General features: G+C 41.2%; 1 protein-coding gene across 1 annotated transcript in view; it reads left to right on the top strand.

Moving 5' to 3' along the window:
• The window catches only part of PGM1 (phosphoglucomutase 1), a 67,463-nt gene extending 51,686 nt beyond the window's left edge, over positions 1 to 15,777 (top strand). The window contains exons 8-11 of the mRNA XM_004025907.5: positions 4,058 to 4,193; positions 7,210 to 7,393; positions 9,876 to 10,010; positions 15,118 to 15,777. Coding sequence (XP_004025956.3) covers positions 4,058 to 4,193; positions 7,210 to 7,393; positions 9,876 to 10,010; positions 15,118 to 15,207 — 545 coding nt within the window. The 3' untranslated portion in view covers positions 15,208 to 15,777. The remainder of the gene's footprint in view (positions 1 to 4,057; positions 4,194 to 7,209; positions 7,394 to 9,875; positions 10,011 to 15,117) is intronic.
• Positions 15,778 to 15,912: the final 135 nt, after the last annotated feature.

Here is a 15,912-nt window from a genome sequence, read left to right as displayed (position 1 = left end):
GTTATGAGAAAATAAGGAAGGAGGAAAAAAACACTAATCCCAGTGCCCAGAGGAAAGAGCATATTAGGTTATATTCTTCCATTTTCTTCTCCAATATGTACAATCAAGGAGCATTATTTTTAAAAGCATAATAAAGTCAGTGGAAAATGTAATAATTTTCCATAAAAGCCTTTTATTTTTCCCTTTATTCAAAACAGTATCTAGTAGTTACATTACACCTCACAATGTATAAAATATTTCTACTTGCTTTTTCGTAGTAATTTCTCACAGTTATGAGAGAGAAGTTAGCATTATTTCTGTTTTGCAGTTGAAGAAACTGAGGCTCAGAAAATGTGATTTGTCCAAATTCAAGTAGTTTACAAGTAACAGAGCCTCAAATTCAGGTTTATCTGATTCTTAAGTATCAAGCTTTATCTGCTGAGCCACAGAAAATGTGATTTGTCCGAATTCAAGTAGTTTACAAGTAACAGAGCCTCAAATTCAGGTTTATCTGATTCTTAAGTATCAAGCTTTATCTACTGAGCCACAACTGCAAAAAGAATAGCTTTAGAAACACGTACCTGCACCATTGGTATTTTCCACTGGAAACTTGGCATCATTCATCAGAACCCTGAAGAAAATGAAATTTGCTCCAACTTCCTGAGTATTAATTGAATTACCTGGAATTTTTGATACATCCAAGGTGATTAGTGATGAACCAGAATATCCAAAGAGGCTGAGGATTATGCATTGGAATCGGATATTTGTTTATGTTACCCAAGGCAGGTATTTTGTTTATAGTATTAGGTGTATGATTTAGTTATCTCCAAGTAACTTGGCCAGAGTTGGGTAAGATTTTTAGATTTTATTTTCATTTCCACATAAAAGAAAAAATCAAATTCCTTGCTTAGGGCAGGAAAAGCCACAAAGGAACACTGCCTTCTATGCTTTCAGTCTAGCCAAAAGAGAAAAAAGAAAAAAAAATTAAGGAAAAAAAGAAGGAAGAAAAAAAACCCAGTGGAGTACAGACAAATAATTCCAAGCTGTATACTGCTGTCATGAATTCCCAATATATTAGGGAAGCTGCCAGAATCTTGCTTCTCAGGATGAACTGTTACCAAAACATATCATTTGCAAAAGCCGTAAGAGCCAGAGAGCTTTTTGCTTCTTAAAATAGCAGTAAGGGCAAATAAAAGTCTAAAGATAGTAAAATTAGGTAAACATTTTTAAAATATGTTATATAAAGCACTAAAAATATTGCCTACTCTCTAGTTTTGCCGGCATCCGGGTTTTGAGGACTGTTAACTTCTAAAAGTAGTATCCTATTGAAGAGAAAAGTCTTTTGAAAGAAAAAGTCATGTTTTTTTAAGAACCAAAAATAGAAAGAGAAAGTGTTGGAGTAAATTGATTGGTTGATTCATTCACACAGTCTTTCATAATTAGTTATTTACCATATTCCTTGTGCTATGCTAGTCACCAGACTTAATTACAAGGATAAATAAGAGATGCCCGTAAGAAGCACACAGTTAGTGGGGAGAAAGGCTCACAAACAGATGGTTGAGACTCCAGGAGGCTGATGCCACCCCAGATGTTTTGTGCAGGTTGCTACAGGAGAAGAAAGAGAAGGGAGTTCATGACTGCCTAGCGAAGCTGGGAGCTAGTCTTAAAAAAGAGAGAACATTTGAGCTGGGTCTGAAAAGATGAAGAGAGGAAGGAAAAACACCACGTGCCTCCTGCATACCCAGCATGGTGCTAGATACTCTAACAATTCCAAGAAGAATAAGACCCAGCGGGAAGTGCAGTAGGGCAGGCACATAAAGAATTCAACATAGGATAATGTGAGAGCATGATTATAGAACAATTTTATACAGTTCTATTCAGAAATCAGGAAATAAGGCTCCATGTAGACTGCTTTCTTTCAGAAGAAGGAGTTTAAAGGCAAAAAAATGAGAGTTGTGTTCCATATCAGGCTCTTGGAAAAGGATGTCCATGCATATAAACACATCCTCCCGAGAAGCCCATTTTAAAATTTTGTTAAAGATTTTAGCAAGGACCTTAGCAGGAGACAGATGTCTCCTTTAAGAGACATCATTAAGGTTTGTTTAACCAAACCTTAATGGTTAAAGAACAGTGTCTTGGGGTTGCTGGATCCATGAGTAGGTCCAATTTGAAGGCTTTGATCCTTTTTTGCCAAATCGATGTCCAGAAGGATTGTGCCAGCATCCACTCCCACCAGCTCTTTGGTGGAATCCCGTTTCCCTTTTATTCTCCTGGCACTGGCTGTTCGGATTTTTACACTTGTGGATTTTTACACCTTTTGTCAAGCAAGTAGCAGTTTCTCATTGTGGTTTTAACTCTAATTTTTCTTCTTAAAAATAACACCAGCTTTTTATTATACTAATTGGTTGGGTGTATGTGTCTATGTGTATTGTTTGGCAAATCACCTATTGATATCCTTGGCCTGTTTTTCTATTGACATTCTTTTTTCTTATTCATACGTAAGAATTTTTTCTATATTGAATGTATTAAACATCTGCCTTAAAATATATCAAATGTGGCCGGGCATGGTGGCTCACGCCTGTAATCCTAGCACTTTGGGAGGCCGAGGTGGATGGATCACCTGAGGTCAGGAGTTCGAGACCAGCCTGGCCAACATGGCGAAACACTGTCTCTACTAAAAATACAAAAATTAGCTGAGCATGGTGGCGGGCACCTATAATCCCAGCTACTCGGAAGGCTGAGACAGGAGAATCGCTTGAGCCTGGGGGCAGAGGTTGCAGTGAGCCAAGATCATGCCACTTTACTCCAGCCTGGGTGAAAGAGTGAAACTCCGTCTCAAAAAATAAAATTATATATATATATATATATATAGTATTAAGCATCTACCTTAAGTGCTATCCACTTTTAAACAACCGGATCTCTCTAATTTTTTAAAGTTTGTCAATGGGCTTTTAATTTTGTCCATAGTAGTTTTACAGCATAGAAATGCTGATTTTTAAGTAGATAAATACATCAATGTTTTCTTTTATGAATACTGAATTTACATTATTTATCACCCCTATGATTTATATATAAATATATAAAAAGACATGTATATTAATATAATATATACTAGTATTTAAAAGCTTTCAGGTTTTACATTCGAATTTTTAGTTCAACTAGAATTATTTTTGTTATGGTGTTTTATAGGGAAGAAAACAATTTTTTAAAGCATTTATCCAGTTATCCAAACGCCATTTAAAAAGTAATCTACTCTTTTCCCACAGCCTCGCAGTGAGACCTTTGTCATACACTCAAGCCTCATGTGTGCTTGGATCTCTTTCCAGATGCACTCTGTTGTTCTATTAAGCTACCAGACTATTTGAATTATTGAAATTTTGTAATGGTCATGTTCTTCTGCTGTTTGTTCATTTAAGATCTATTGTGTTTTTTCTTCACATTAATACTTTATAACTGATATATCAAATTCCACCTAATTATCTCACTGACATTTTTATTGACTTATGCCTTACATTTCTAAATCACTTTGGGAAGCATCAATTTCTTTTCAGTATCATGTTGCCTACTTAATATGTGATTCCTCCTGTGTACCCAAGTCCTCAGTCAGGCAGTGTGACTCCTTTATTTGGGTCTGCACACCTACTGTTGAGTACTGTATTAGTCTGTTCTCACACTGCTATAAAGAACTACCTGAGACTGGGTAATTTATGAAGAAAAGAGATTTAATTGACTCACAGTTCTGCAGGCTGTACAGGAACCACGGCTGGAAGGCCTCAGGAAACGTACAATCATGGCAGAACAATGAAGAGGCAGCTGGCACCTTCTTCACATGGCTGCAGGAGAGAGAGTGAAGGGGGAAGTGCTATATACTTTTAAACAACCAGATCTCATGAGAACTCACTTACTATCACCAGAACAGCAAGGGGGAACTTTGTCCCCCATGATCCAATCACTTCCCATCAGGTCCCTCCCTCAGCATGAGATTTGGGTGGGGATGCAGAGCCAAACCATATCAAGTACCTTCTCAGGTACTGGGAGAAAGCACGTTTCTTACAGCAGCTTGCTGTCCCCCCTCCAGGTTCTGACCACATCCGTGAGAAAGATGGACTGTGGGCTGTCCTTGCCTGGCTCTCCATCCTAGCCACCCGCAAGCAGAGTGTGGAGGACATTCTCAAAGATCATTGGCAAAAGTATGGCCGGAATTTCTTCACCAGGTGAGCCACAGCCCAGTTGGGGTACAAGGTAAGGTGGGGAAGTGGGCAGAGAGAATTCTTGCGCATCCACAGCCTCTCCTGTCTTAAGTGCTAATAAAACCCTAGTTCATCCAGCCTCTCTCAATTGGAGACTTTAAAAATAATCTGGTCAGGGATGAAATGAAGTCAATTTTTATGTCAGCCATAAAGAGTGAGGCTTTAAAAATTTAGCTAACATAATCAAAAGAATAAATGCTTTATAAGCATTTTAAATGTGCCCATTGGGTGGACATGATCATAACATTGGATTTGGATTCAGAGAAATGGATTAGAATTTTATTTCTTCCCCTTACTAGACTGGGGAGCCATTTAGCTTTTCTCTGTACTCAGTTTTGTCATCTGTAGAAATGGGAATAGCAATCCAGCTGCTGAGAGGATTAAATGACTAATGAGTCTGAAAATGTTTTGTTAACTCTGGGGCACTGAAAGCCTAGAAACTTTTTTTCATAAATTATAGAAACAGTTATGCTTAGTCCACATCAACTTTTCTGCCTTGTGAAATAGGTCCCCAAGGGCTATATACTTGTCAATAATTTTTTAAATTTATTCAACAGATATTTACTGTATACCCGATTTCCATCGGGTACTTGGAATTCAGCAGTGAACAAAATACTTAGAATACTTAGTAATTATTCTTTATCATGCATACTTCTATTTTTAAAAAGCATTAAAAAAATTTTGACAGTAGTACTTTTCACTAATTCCAATTTGCCTTTCCCCCAGTTAGTGTAAAAATCTAACAAGAATTTTTCTGGACCTCAGTATTCCAATTATAGAGAGAAAATATGTAAAAAGGATATTAGATGAATTGTTTATGTATAAGAAATGAATAGGTGTAATTTCTCTGGACCTCAGTTGCCTGTTCTATAAAATGGGTGAGTTAGACTAGAGAATTTAAAAAATATATCCCAGATTTTATAGTCCGTGATCTCTGGATAGTCAAGAAAGAATTCAACTAAGTAAATTAAGCTCCTTAATCAGAATTATTTTATTAACTTTGGACGGATTCATTGATCTCTTTCTCTCTCACGTTACTGTTTTGTGGAAGGAATAAGTAATAACTACCTGACACCACACAGTAGCCCTGGGAACCAAGGCAAAAAAATCCCTACTTTATAACAGACAGAAAAACCTGGTCATTCAGAACAGCAGTCATGAACTCTCTAGAACGTAGAGTATCATAAAAACAGGGCCATGTCTGTTTTTGTGCCCAAGCACCCAACTCATGGTAGAGACTGCATAAATACGTTTTGAACAGTTAAATGAATGAGTTAACAGGTGAACAATAGCCAGAGTAGAATAAGGTTAGGAGGGGTTGTTCAGAGAAAGGGTCACACCCTTGAATTAGTCACAATCCTCCATATAAAAACTATTTTAACATGATTTTATTAATTATCAAATATAATTGCTAACCAAGTATTACAAATCAAATCCTTAGTACCTGCATTTATGATTAGTTAAAACTCCATTATACCTTCCACTTACTGAACAAAAGCGCTAGGCACTTTTGCATGCATTGTCTCACTTTAGCCTCAAAACAGTTATTGATAAGGTAGCTGAGATTCTGAGAGATAGGGCAACTGGCCCTGTAGTCACACAATTAATAGCCAATAGAGGCTGGATTCATAGCTCATCTGTCTGATTGCAAAACCCAGACTCTTCTATTCCACCCCTCTGTGCCTAGGGTTTAGAAAACATTTCTCTGGAATACCCAGAGGTCAAAAATGTAAAGCACAAACACCTGGTTGTAATTTCTTGTTGTTTATCATGTTAACTAGGGGAAAGAGCTGACTTTAAGATTAAGGGGACTGTTTGGCCCTTGATTCATAGAATCCTGGAGCCAGAATAGGCTGGCCTTAATTCCTCAGCATTTCTCATGTCTCAGAGGTGTCATCTTGCATATATATGGTATCTATTTCACGATTACAAATAAATATAGACTCTGCTATCTTGAGCTTCTAAAAAATAACTCTCTCAAGAGGGTGTATGCCAATAGGTCAAGAAAAGCCACCTGTACAAGTCTTTAACATCATAAGAAAGAAGTCAAAAAGAATTCTTGAAGCAAAACTCATCTTTATAGAATTTCATTTGTGATGCACTTTTTTCCTTGGCCCTTTTTCATCTGCACTGGGCTTCCTCTGTCAGGGTGAACCCAAAGGACCTTGGACCAAAATCCACTGCCACTGAAAGGAGGGAGGCAGAACTTAAAATAAAACAAAATTAAAAAAGAAAAAATTGGGAGAGCATCAGGATAAACAGCTAATGCATTTGGGGCTTAATTCCTACGTGATGGGTTGATAGGTGCAGCAAATCACCACGGCACACATTTACCTACATAACAAACCTGCACGTTCTGCACATGTATCTTGAAACTTACTAAAATTAATGAAAAAAAAGGCATTTTAGATGTAAAGAGTCAGTGTTTGGCGTCTTCATCTGGTCGGTGAAAACTTGGCCCTGCTTTAGGAAGCTCCTGTGGAGCTGGAATTCTGCTTAGTCAAAATCTCAGCAGCCTCAGGCAGGTCTCAGGCTGGGAGCAGGCCCAGCATTCACCCCAGAGAAGCCCAGGGAGCTTGGAGGAGAAGTGCCTGAGTTACGTGCTCCTTTCAAGAGAGTTCTCCAGAGATAACATTGCTTTTCATTTTACCTCCTCAGGATGTGGTGACTAAATGTTAGATAGCATCTTTCAAAAGCCTTTGAAACATCTTAGAGCTTTATTCTGTAGAAATGCCAAGATGGGTGTTTTCTGCTTATTCAGAAGCTCATAACCCTTCCCTGAAATCCTCCAAACCCTTCCTTTCATCCCTGGCCTGTTCCATCCCCAGTGACTGACAGGCCTGTATTTTTTTTGCCAGCTTCTTCTGAAGTTAGATAGTTTTGTGGGAGGGCCAAACAAATGATGAAGAAAGTGCTGACTGATAGGCCTTGGTGTGATCTGCAGTCAGCCCGTGGGCCTCAACTTCGTGACTTCTTCCAGGTATGATTACGAGGAGGTGGAAGCTGAGGGCGCAAACAAAATGATGAAGGACTTGGAGGCCCTGATGTTTGATCGCTCCTTTGTGGGGAAGCAGTTCTCAGCAAATGACAAAGTTTACACTGTGGAGAAGGCTGATAACTTTGAATACAGCGACCCAGTGGATGGAAGCATTTCAAGAAATCAGGTAGAAACAGACCTGTGTGTAAGTGAGAGAGAGACCTCAGAGCTTCATCTCTGACATCTCAAGGGAAAAATGAAAAAGTTCCTGTTGGCCATTTTTCTTTTGCTGCTGTGTTTTTCTAGGGTAGCTGTTCTTACCTGGTTTTCTGCTGTCCCACGTGACTCTCACATGCACTCGTTGGGACAGTGGTTTATGCCCTGGTTCTATGCACTGTCCAGTACCCTCATTCTGGGATTCTTAACCTGGACTCCAGAGGGATTTTTGCACTCTCTGGAATTATATGCAAGATGATGTGTCCATTGTACATGCAGAAAGGAGCCCCAGAATCTAAGAAAGAGGGAGAACTGTGGGAACTTAGATGTCAACTCCTCTCTTTTCTGTCAGCAGATTATAGCATAGTGACAGCATGTAAGTGGCATTATCCTTATACGTTTCTCTCGTATGTTCTAATTTCTAAAGGAGAGAAAAATAGATGAGGCATTCCCAGACTTAGAAACGCTGACCATCGTCATTCGCAGCACATGAGTGGCACCCCACCTAACACAGCAGTACCTGGCAAGACGCCACAGTTTAGGACCTGGAGCATCTCCAGATGTGGACAGAATTGTTAGTGCTTCCCTCACTGTGTGCCGGGTACCCTAGGCTGCAGGCTGGGTCAGGCTTTCTCCCGGCTTGTCATGAACACTTACGCCCCAGGGTTCTCTCACCTCTGCTTCTGTTGCCTGTTGTTGTCACAGAGTAAACTCATCTCTCACAATTCATAATAGAATAAAGAGCAGGATGAAGATTCTGTTACAACCTCCCAGTTTACTTTTTTCCAGTTGACCCAGAGTTTTGGCCTGGTCCTTCTCAAGGCATCTCATAGGGTTTGGAAGGGCCGGGCTGTGGGATTTACTGGAAGCTTCCCTCTGGGGAGCAGACAGTGAATGGATGGATGGGCCACAGCAACCCTCAGTGCCTGGAGTCTCCCCTCCTCAACTTCTAGCACAAGTGGTTTCTCATCCTTGTGCCTGTTTGCCATTTGTGAGAACTTTGGGTCCAGTTTGGATGATTGTAAATTATGCCTGAGATAATTAGAAGAGAGACCTGTGGTTGAGGAAGAAAGGGGTGTAGAAAAGGAGTGGAGCTGAGGGATGGCAGAGTGGGACAGAAGTCTGTGTCATTAAGCCTTCAGAGACAGAAGGGAAGTCCAGGAAAAGTAAATCCCAGCTCTGCAGTGCCTCTGGCATCTGCCAGGAGGGAGGAGAGGTGTAAAGGTGTGTATAGGAGACAGTGGCCTAAGCTCGAGAGCTGCCCTCTGTGCTGTAAAGAAAGCAGCTGCCCCACTTTCTGTAATCAGAAAATCCAAGCATTTTGATGTGAGACCAGATAGGAGGGAAAAATATGATCCAACATATGTAGATAGAACATCTGCAATCTAGTGAAAAGAATTTTAGAGGCTTCAAGTTGAAGCTGTGAGGAAAGGAGACCAACCCTGGTGTGTTTCTAGAAAGCAAGAAATGGTCAGTGAAAATGGACTGTATCCTTCCCGTAGTGACTAACTGTGGCATATCCTCTGTGTATTTCATCTACTGTCTTCACTAATCAGTGCTAATGAATGGCACCATTAAACACCAGATGGGGATTGGTGACGAACGGCAGGTGAGGAGCAGCATCTTTTTGGTCAGTCTTTGGTGTTATGCAAGGTTCTCCTTTTTACAGAGGATGGATAGACTCATAAAGACTGAAGAGTCCTCAGGCAACTTCTGTCCCAGCCTTCTTCCCTCAGGTTGGGAAATATCTACCCCAGAGTTCCCACACATTTTTCCCCAAGTGAGAAGATAATTGATGTCCAGAGATACCGCTGGGGAGGAAAAAAAGAGGGCAGCAGAGAGAAGGATGGGCTTGGCACTTCACACGGACCTCGCTTTGGGTCCATCAGGGATTGGCAGGAGATTGGCCACTGGCTCCTGCTTGTTAGGTTGGGAATAGCCAGTCTCTGCCATTTGGGACCTCTGACTTCCTGTTCTCTTTTGAGGACCTTTGCTAGTGGTTTGTAAGAGTCCTTCCCCTCATCTGCCTGAAACCTCTTCTGCTCTGGTTTCAGCCCCTTTGGTCCATGTTTCCCTCTTGATCTGGGGGCTGAATTTTTGCATCTAGCAGCTTTATGTGCTTCATTATTAAGCTTCAAACTGGAATGGTTAGTCCATAAATCACAGGGAAGTGGGGAGAGGAGGGAAGCCCTCACATCACCCAGCATCACTGAGGTCAGGTCTCCCCTGACCCTGGAAATGCATCTCCCACCGTAGCTAAGCCCCCATCAGCTGGATGCAGAGAGGGTGACGGAAGGCAGGCTCACAAGGTGCAGCTGCTGCCATTTATCAAGGATTTAACCCTCCAATGATCAAGTATGGATGAAATTACATCCCCAAATAGACCCCTCATAATTTGCCAGCCTTCAATCTCCCGGCATATGGGGAAAAAAATCTCTGCTTATCTTTTCCAGGGCTTGCGGCTCATTTTCACAGATGGTTCTCGAATCATCTTCCGACTGAGCGGCACTGGGAGTGCCGGGGCCACCATTCGGCTGTACATCGATAGCTATGAGAAGGACGTTGCCAAGATTAACCAGGACCCCCAGGTAACGCCCAGCCCCGTGCCCTGGTTAGTTCATTCTGTTCAAGGGAATGATAGTTTCCCATTGAGCCTGTGTTTCAATGCCCATTTCTCAAATGACTCAACAAGGTACCAGCTGTGCTTACTTTCTTCCATGTTTCCTTCTCCATGTCAACATTATAGATAATAATTATAATAATAAAAATAGGGAGGCTGAGGTGGGAGGATCACCTGAGCCCAGGAGGTCAAGCCTGCAGTGAGCCAAGATCACACCACTGCACTCCAGCCTGAGCAAGAGTGAGACCTTATATCAAAAATTAATTAATTAATTAAAAATAAAAAATTTTCTGAGCATTTATGGTTTGCCAGGCTCTGTTGTAAGCCCATTATGAAAATATACTCATTTAATTCTCAAATAACTTAGACTATTATTCTCCCTGCTACAGATAAGGAAACTGAGGCACAGAAAAGTTAAGCAACAGTTAATAGGTTTACATGCCTAGTAAGGATAATGAATCTCTCTTTTTTTTTTTTTTTTGAGACAGGGTCTCACTCTGTTGCCCAGGCTGGAGTGCAATGGCACAATCTCAGCTCACTGCAACATCCACCTTCTGGGCTCAAGCAATCCTACCTCAGCTACCTGAGTAGCTCGGATTACAGGCATGTGCCACCATGCTCTGCTCATTTCTTTTTTTTTTTTTCTTTTTGTAGGGAGGAGGTCTTAGTACATTGCCTAGGCTGATCTTGAATTCCTAGCCTCAAGTAATCCTCCTACCTCAGCCTCCCAAAGTGCTGGGATTATATGTGTGAGCCACTGCACCCAACCCAGGATAATTGATCTTTACATCAGCCCCTCTTCTGGTGTTCTGCTCTGTCCCCAGCCTTTTGTTGCTGTGTTTGGTCTGATCACCTGCTTGGGCAGAACACACACTGGGTCTTAGATTTGGTGGGGGCAGGGAGAGGCAGTTTCATGTGTCTTCACAGAACAGTCTGCAGACCTGCAGCCTGGTGAGCTGGGTTCCTCAGCCATTCCCCCAAAAGTCTTCAGAAGTATATCAGAGTAAGGAGGGACTCTGGGAGCAAAGGGTGGGACAGTGAACTTGAAGGGCAACCCCCAAAAATGGAGGAGCCAAGGGGAAGCAGTGAAGGACAGGACAGTTTCTTTAAGCGTTTTTCACAATCCTCATCTCAACCAGAGCTCCATAGCTTAAAAAAAGTTGGGGAAGTGTTGTGGTATATTAGTCCCTTCTTGGTGATTCACAGCATACAATGCACCATAAAGGCTCCAAGAATTTGGACATGGTGGCCTACACCTGTGGTCCCAGCTACTCAGGAAGCTGAGGCAGGAAGATCACTTGAGCGTAGGAGTTCTGGGCTATAGTGTGCTATGCCTGTCGGGTGTCTGCACTAAGTTTGGCATCAATATGGTACCTCCCGAGAGAAGGGAACCACCAGGTTGCATAAGGAGGGGTGAACCGGCCCAAGTTGGAAACAGAGCAGGTCAAAACTCCCATGCCGATGAGTAGTGGGATCGCACCTGTGAATACCCACTGCACTTCAGCCTGGTGACATAGCAAGACCCCATCTCTAAAAAAAGAAAAGGAAAGAAAAAAAGAGAGTGCTGAGAAGACTTGCAGTAAAGGTGCCTGTTTGCATAGCATTTGCTGAAGGACATTTCTCCAAAGAAAACATACAAATGGCCAACAGGTGTATGAAAAGGTGGTCCACATCACTAATCATCAGGGAAATGAAAATCAAAACCACAATGAGCTGTCACCTCACACCTGTTAGGATGGCTGTTCTCAAAAAGACAAAAGATAACAAGTGTTGGGAAGGATGTGGAGAAAAGGGAACCACCATCAGACACTATTGGTGGGAATATAAATTGGTGTAGCTGTTTTGGAATAACCAAAAGTATGGAGGTTCCTCAAAAAGTTAAAAATTTTTTAGTACTAATATACGATCCAGTAATCCCTCTTCTGGGTATATATTCAGAGGAACTGAAATAAATATGTCGAAGAGATATCTGTTCTCTCTTGTTCATTCAATATTATTCACAATAGTCAAGATATGGAACCAGCCTAAGTGCCCATCTACAAATGAATGAAGACATTGTGGTGTGTGTGTGTGTGTGTGTGTGTGTGTGTGTGTGTGTATACCACAATGGAAAATTATTCTGCCTTAAAACAACAAAAACCAAAATCTTGCCAATCTTGCCATTTGCAATAACATGGATGAACCTGGAGGACATTATGCTAAGTGAAATAAGCCAGACACAGAAAGGCAAATACTGCATGATTTCACTTGTATGTGGGATCTAAAAAAAGTGAAACTCATAGAAACAGAGCAGAAAGGGGCTTACTAGGGGGTAGTGAATGGGGAAAATGGAGAGATATTGGTCCAAAGGGTACAAAATTTCAGTTATGTAGGATGTAGCAGTTCTAGAGATGGAATGTACAACATGATGGCTATAATGAATAACACTTGAAATATACTAGGAGAATAGATCTTAATTGTTCTCACTATCACCACCACAACAAAAAAGGCAAGTAGGTGACAAGATTGATAATGTTAGTTGGCTTGACTCTAGTAATCAGTTGACTATGTATTTGTATATCAAGACATCATATTATATACCTTAAACATAAACAATTTTTATTAAAAAATTGAAAGTAAAATAAAATAAGTAGCATTTGCCATGCTTATTTTTCCACAAAGGCTTTTTTCTTTTAACACCTAATTAAAATCCTGTGAAACTCATTTGGAAACCCCTGGCATAGTGGTTTTGAGCAAAGTTAAAGAGATCTTGTTTTAAATTCTATTCCTGCCACTTAATAACTGTGTGTCCCTGGGTAAGTTGTTACAATTTTATGAATCTTGGTTTCCTTGTCTGTCAAATGGCAGAGTAATACCTACTTCATCTAGTTGTTACCGGGGTTTAAGGAGATAATAAATGTAAAATGTTTAAACACTGTGGCTGGCATATAGGATTAACTTTTCAGAATAAGCAGCTCTCTTAGTTTTTTTAGTCTAATTTTAAGCGTAACATAAAATTTGCTATTATAACTATTTTTAAATATATAGTTTAGTAATGTTGTACATATTCATATTGTTGTCCAACATATCTCTAGAACTTTTTTCCCCAAAACTAAAACTCTATACCCATTGAACAGCACCTCCCCACTTCTCCCTTTTCACAATCCCTGGTACCACCTTTCTCCTTCCTGTGTCTGTGAATTTGACCATTGTAGGTACCTCACATGAGTAGTATAGTTGCTTTTATTACAGAAAGTGGGAGATGAGAGAATGCTTCACTTTTACATTTTTTCCAGTGGCCAGGCCCCGGTTTCAGTCATCACCAGTACCTTGTTGTGTTGTAGGCATCCCTAAAACTTCAACCAAAGGCAATGGGGTCTGCATTATAGACACTTAATAGCACAAGAGAAAAGGAAGAAGGAAATTGTGTGTCTTTTGATCATCAAGATAAATGCCTCGCACATGGTAGATTCAAAGAGTGAATGAAATTTGTTTCCTCTGAACCATAGTCCTCAGCAGGTGGAATGGCAGTGGATGGTGTGAGGTTCCCGCAATGCCCAGGTGTATCACCATCTAGCCTGGGAGCTGCCTTCCTTATTCTGCAGCTGCTAGGCCATCAGCACTTTGTGGGGACTGCCCAAGCCCTAAGGGGAAATGTGGTAGTTTCAGCAGATGGAGTTGATTCTCCTTATCCAGGTATAATGGATCGGTGGAGATTTAGATAAGAAAAAGTAGCAGTCAGCAGTAGAAAATGTACTACTCCTGGCTCTGCTATTGAGTCATTTAGTCAAATCACTTCATCTCTTTGGGCATCAATTTTCTCATCTGTAAAATGGGCAGTTCAACCAGATTAGTAGTTTTTTTTTTTTTTTAATATTGAAAGCATTTATTAAGCAACAGAATTCTCTCTTTTTTTTTTTTCTTTAAGCGAGAAGTAGATGTGGGGAGGGGTTGTTGCATTTTTAAAGATTCCTGTATTAGGCCGGGCGCAGTGGCTCACACCTGTAATCCCAACACTTTGGGAGGCCAAGGCAGGCAGATCACCTGAGGTCAGGAGTTCAAGACCAGCCTGACCAACATGGAGAAACCCCATCTCTACTAAAAATACAAAATTAGCCGGGCGTGGTGGCGCATGCCTGTAATCCCAGTCACTAGAGAGGCTGAGGCAGGAGAATTGCTTGAACCTGGGAGCCAGAGATTGCGGTGAGCCAAGATCGCAGCATTGCACTCCAGCCTGGGCAACAAGAGTGAAACTCCATCTCAAAAAAAAAAAAAAAAAAAGATTCCTGTATTAGTCTGTTTTCACACTGCTGATAAAGACATACCTGAGGCTGGGCAATTTACAAAAGAAAGAGGTTTAATTGGACTTACACTTCACATGTCTGGGGAAGCCTTACAATCATGGTGGAAGGCAAGAAAGAGCAAGTCATGTCTTACATGAATGGCAGCAGGCAAAAGAGAGAAATTGTGGAGGGAAACTCCTGTTTTTAAAACCATTAGATCTCATGAGACCCATTCACTGCCATGAGAACAACACAGAAATGACCCACCCCCATGATTCAATCATCTCCCACCGGGTCCCTCCCACAACACTTGGGAATTATGGGAGCTACAAGATGAGATTTGAGTGGGGACACAGCCAAACCACATCAGTCCCATTGGGTACAGTGTGGGAAAGAAATTGGAAGATGCACAAGTGGATGTGGAGGCACTCACTGCTCCAGGTAAGAGACAGGACATTGACTTAGCAAGACTTAACAGCAGGAGAGTGGAGAGAAAAGGGGGCCGTGGAGAGAGATTTAGCGGGGAAAAGTCATTTAGGCCTGCTTATGGACTGGGCATGGGGAAAATGCAGAGGAAGATGTCAGGAGCAACTCCTAGTTGTTCACTTTACATGAAAGACTGTAGTGTTGATCCACTGAAATAGAAACTGCTGGAACTAGGTACTGGGGGAAATAATATGTGTTTGTTTTTGGATTTGTGGAGTTTGAGGAGCCTTGGAGACCTGGAAGTAGGCAGTCAGACATATGGGTTTGGAGCTAAGCATCTGTGTTTAGAGGAAGTGATGGAAAAGCTTCTCTCTATGTCTTCCTCAGGTCATGTTGGCCCCCCTTATTTCCATTGCTCTGAAAGTGTCCCAACTGCAGGAGAGGACGGGACGCACTACACCCACTGTCATCACCTAAGAAGACAGGCCTGATGTGGTACGTCCCTCCACCCCCGGACCCATCCAAGTCATCTGATTGAAGAGCATGACAGAAACAAAATGTATTCACCAAGCTTTTTAGGATTTGACTTTTTCACTAACCAGTTGACGAGCAGTGCATTTACAAGGCACTGCCAAACAAGATGCCCTTGGGAGCTGTGAGGGAAAGAGGACCTGCAGGCTTAGATCAATCTCAATTCCTTTTCATGCCCTCCTGCATTGCTGCTGTGTGGGTATTTGTCTCCTTAGCCATTAGGTACAGTTTACACTACAATGTAAGCTACAGGTGGAGCATCAGCAGTGAGTGAGGCCATTCTTCATCCTTAGGATGTGGCAATGAAATGACGGTGCAAGTTCCTTTCTCTTTTGTGAATCTTTCCCCCCATTTCCTGTTTACATGTAACCCGACAAAATGCAATTTCTGGTGCCTTCTGTCCAATCAGTTCTTTCCTCTGAGTGAGACGTACTTGGCTACAGATTTCTGCCTTGTTTTGCAACATTGTCCCATTCACACAGATATTTTGGGATAATAAAGGAAAATAAGCTACAATTGCTTGTCGTCTTTTTTTCTTAACTGCAAAGTACTTTTTTGATTTTAGAAAGAAAAACAATTTTTTTTTTTAGAAGGAGGGGAGTATTGTATTTTGTTTTCATGTCCTAGTCAGAAAATGAAATGGTCTCTAGG

This window comes from Gorilla gorilla, chromosome 1, assembly GCF_029281585.2.
Source record: "Gorilla gorilla gorilla isolate KB3781 chromosome 1, NHGRI_mGorGor1-v2.1_pri, whole genome shotgun sequence".
In the NCBI taxonomy this organism is placed as follows: Eukaryota; Metazoa; Chordata; class Mammalia; order Primates; family Hominidae; genus Gorilla; species Gorilla gorilla.
This window is presented reverse-complemented; position numbering and strand designations above follow the sequence as displayed.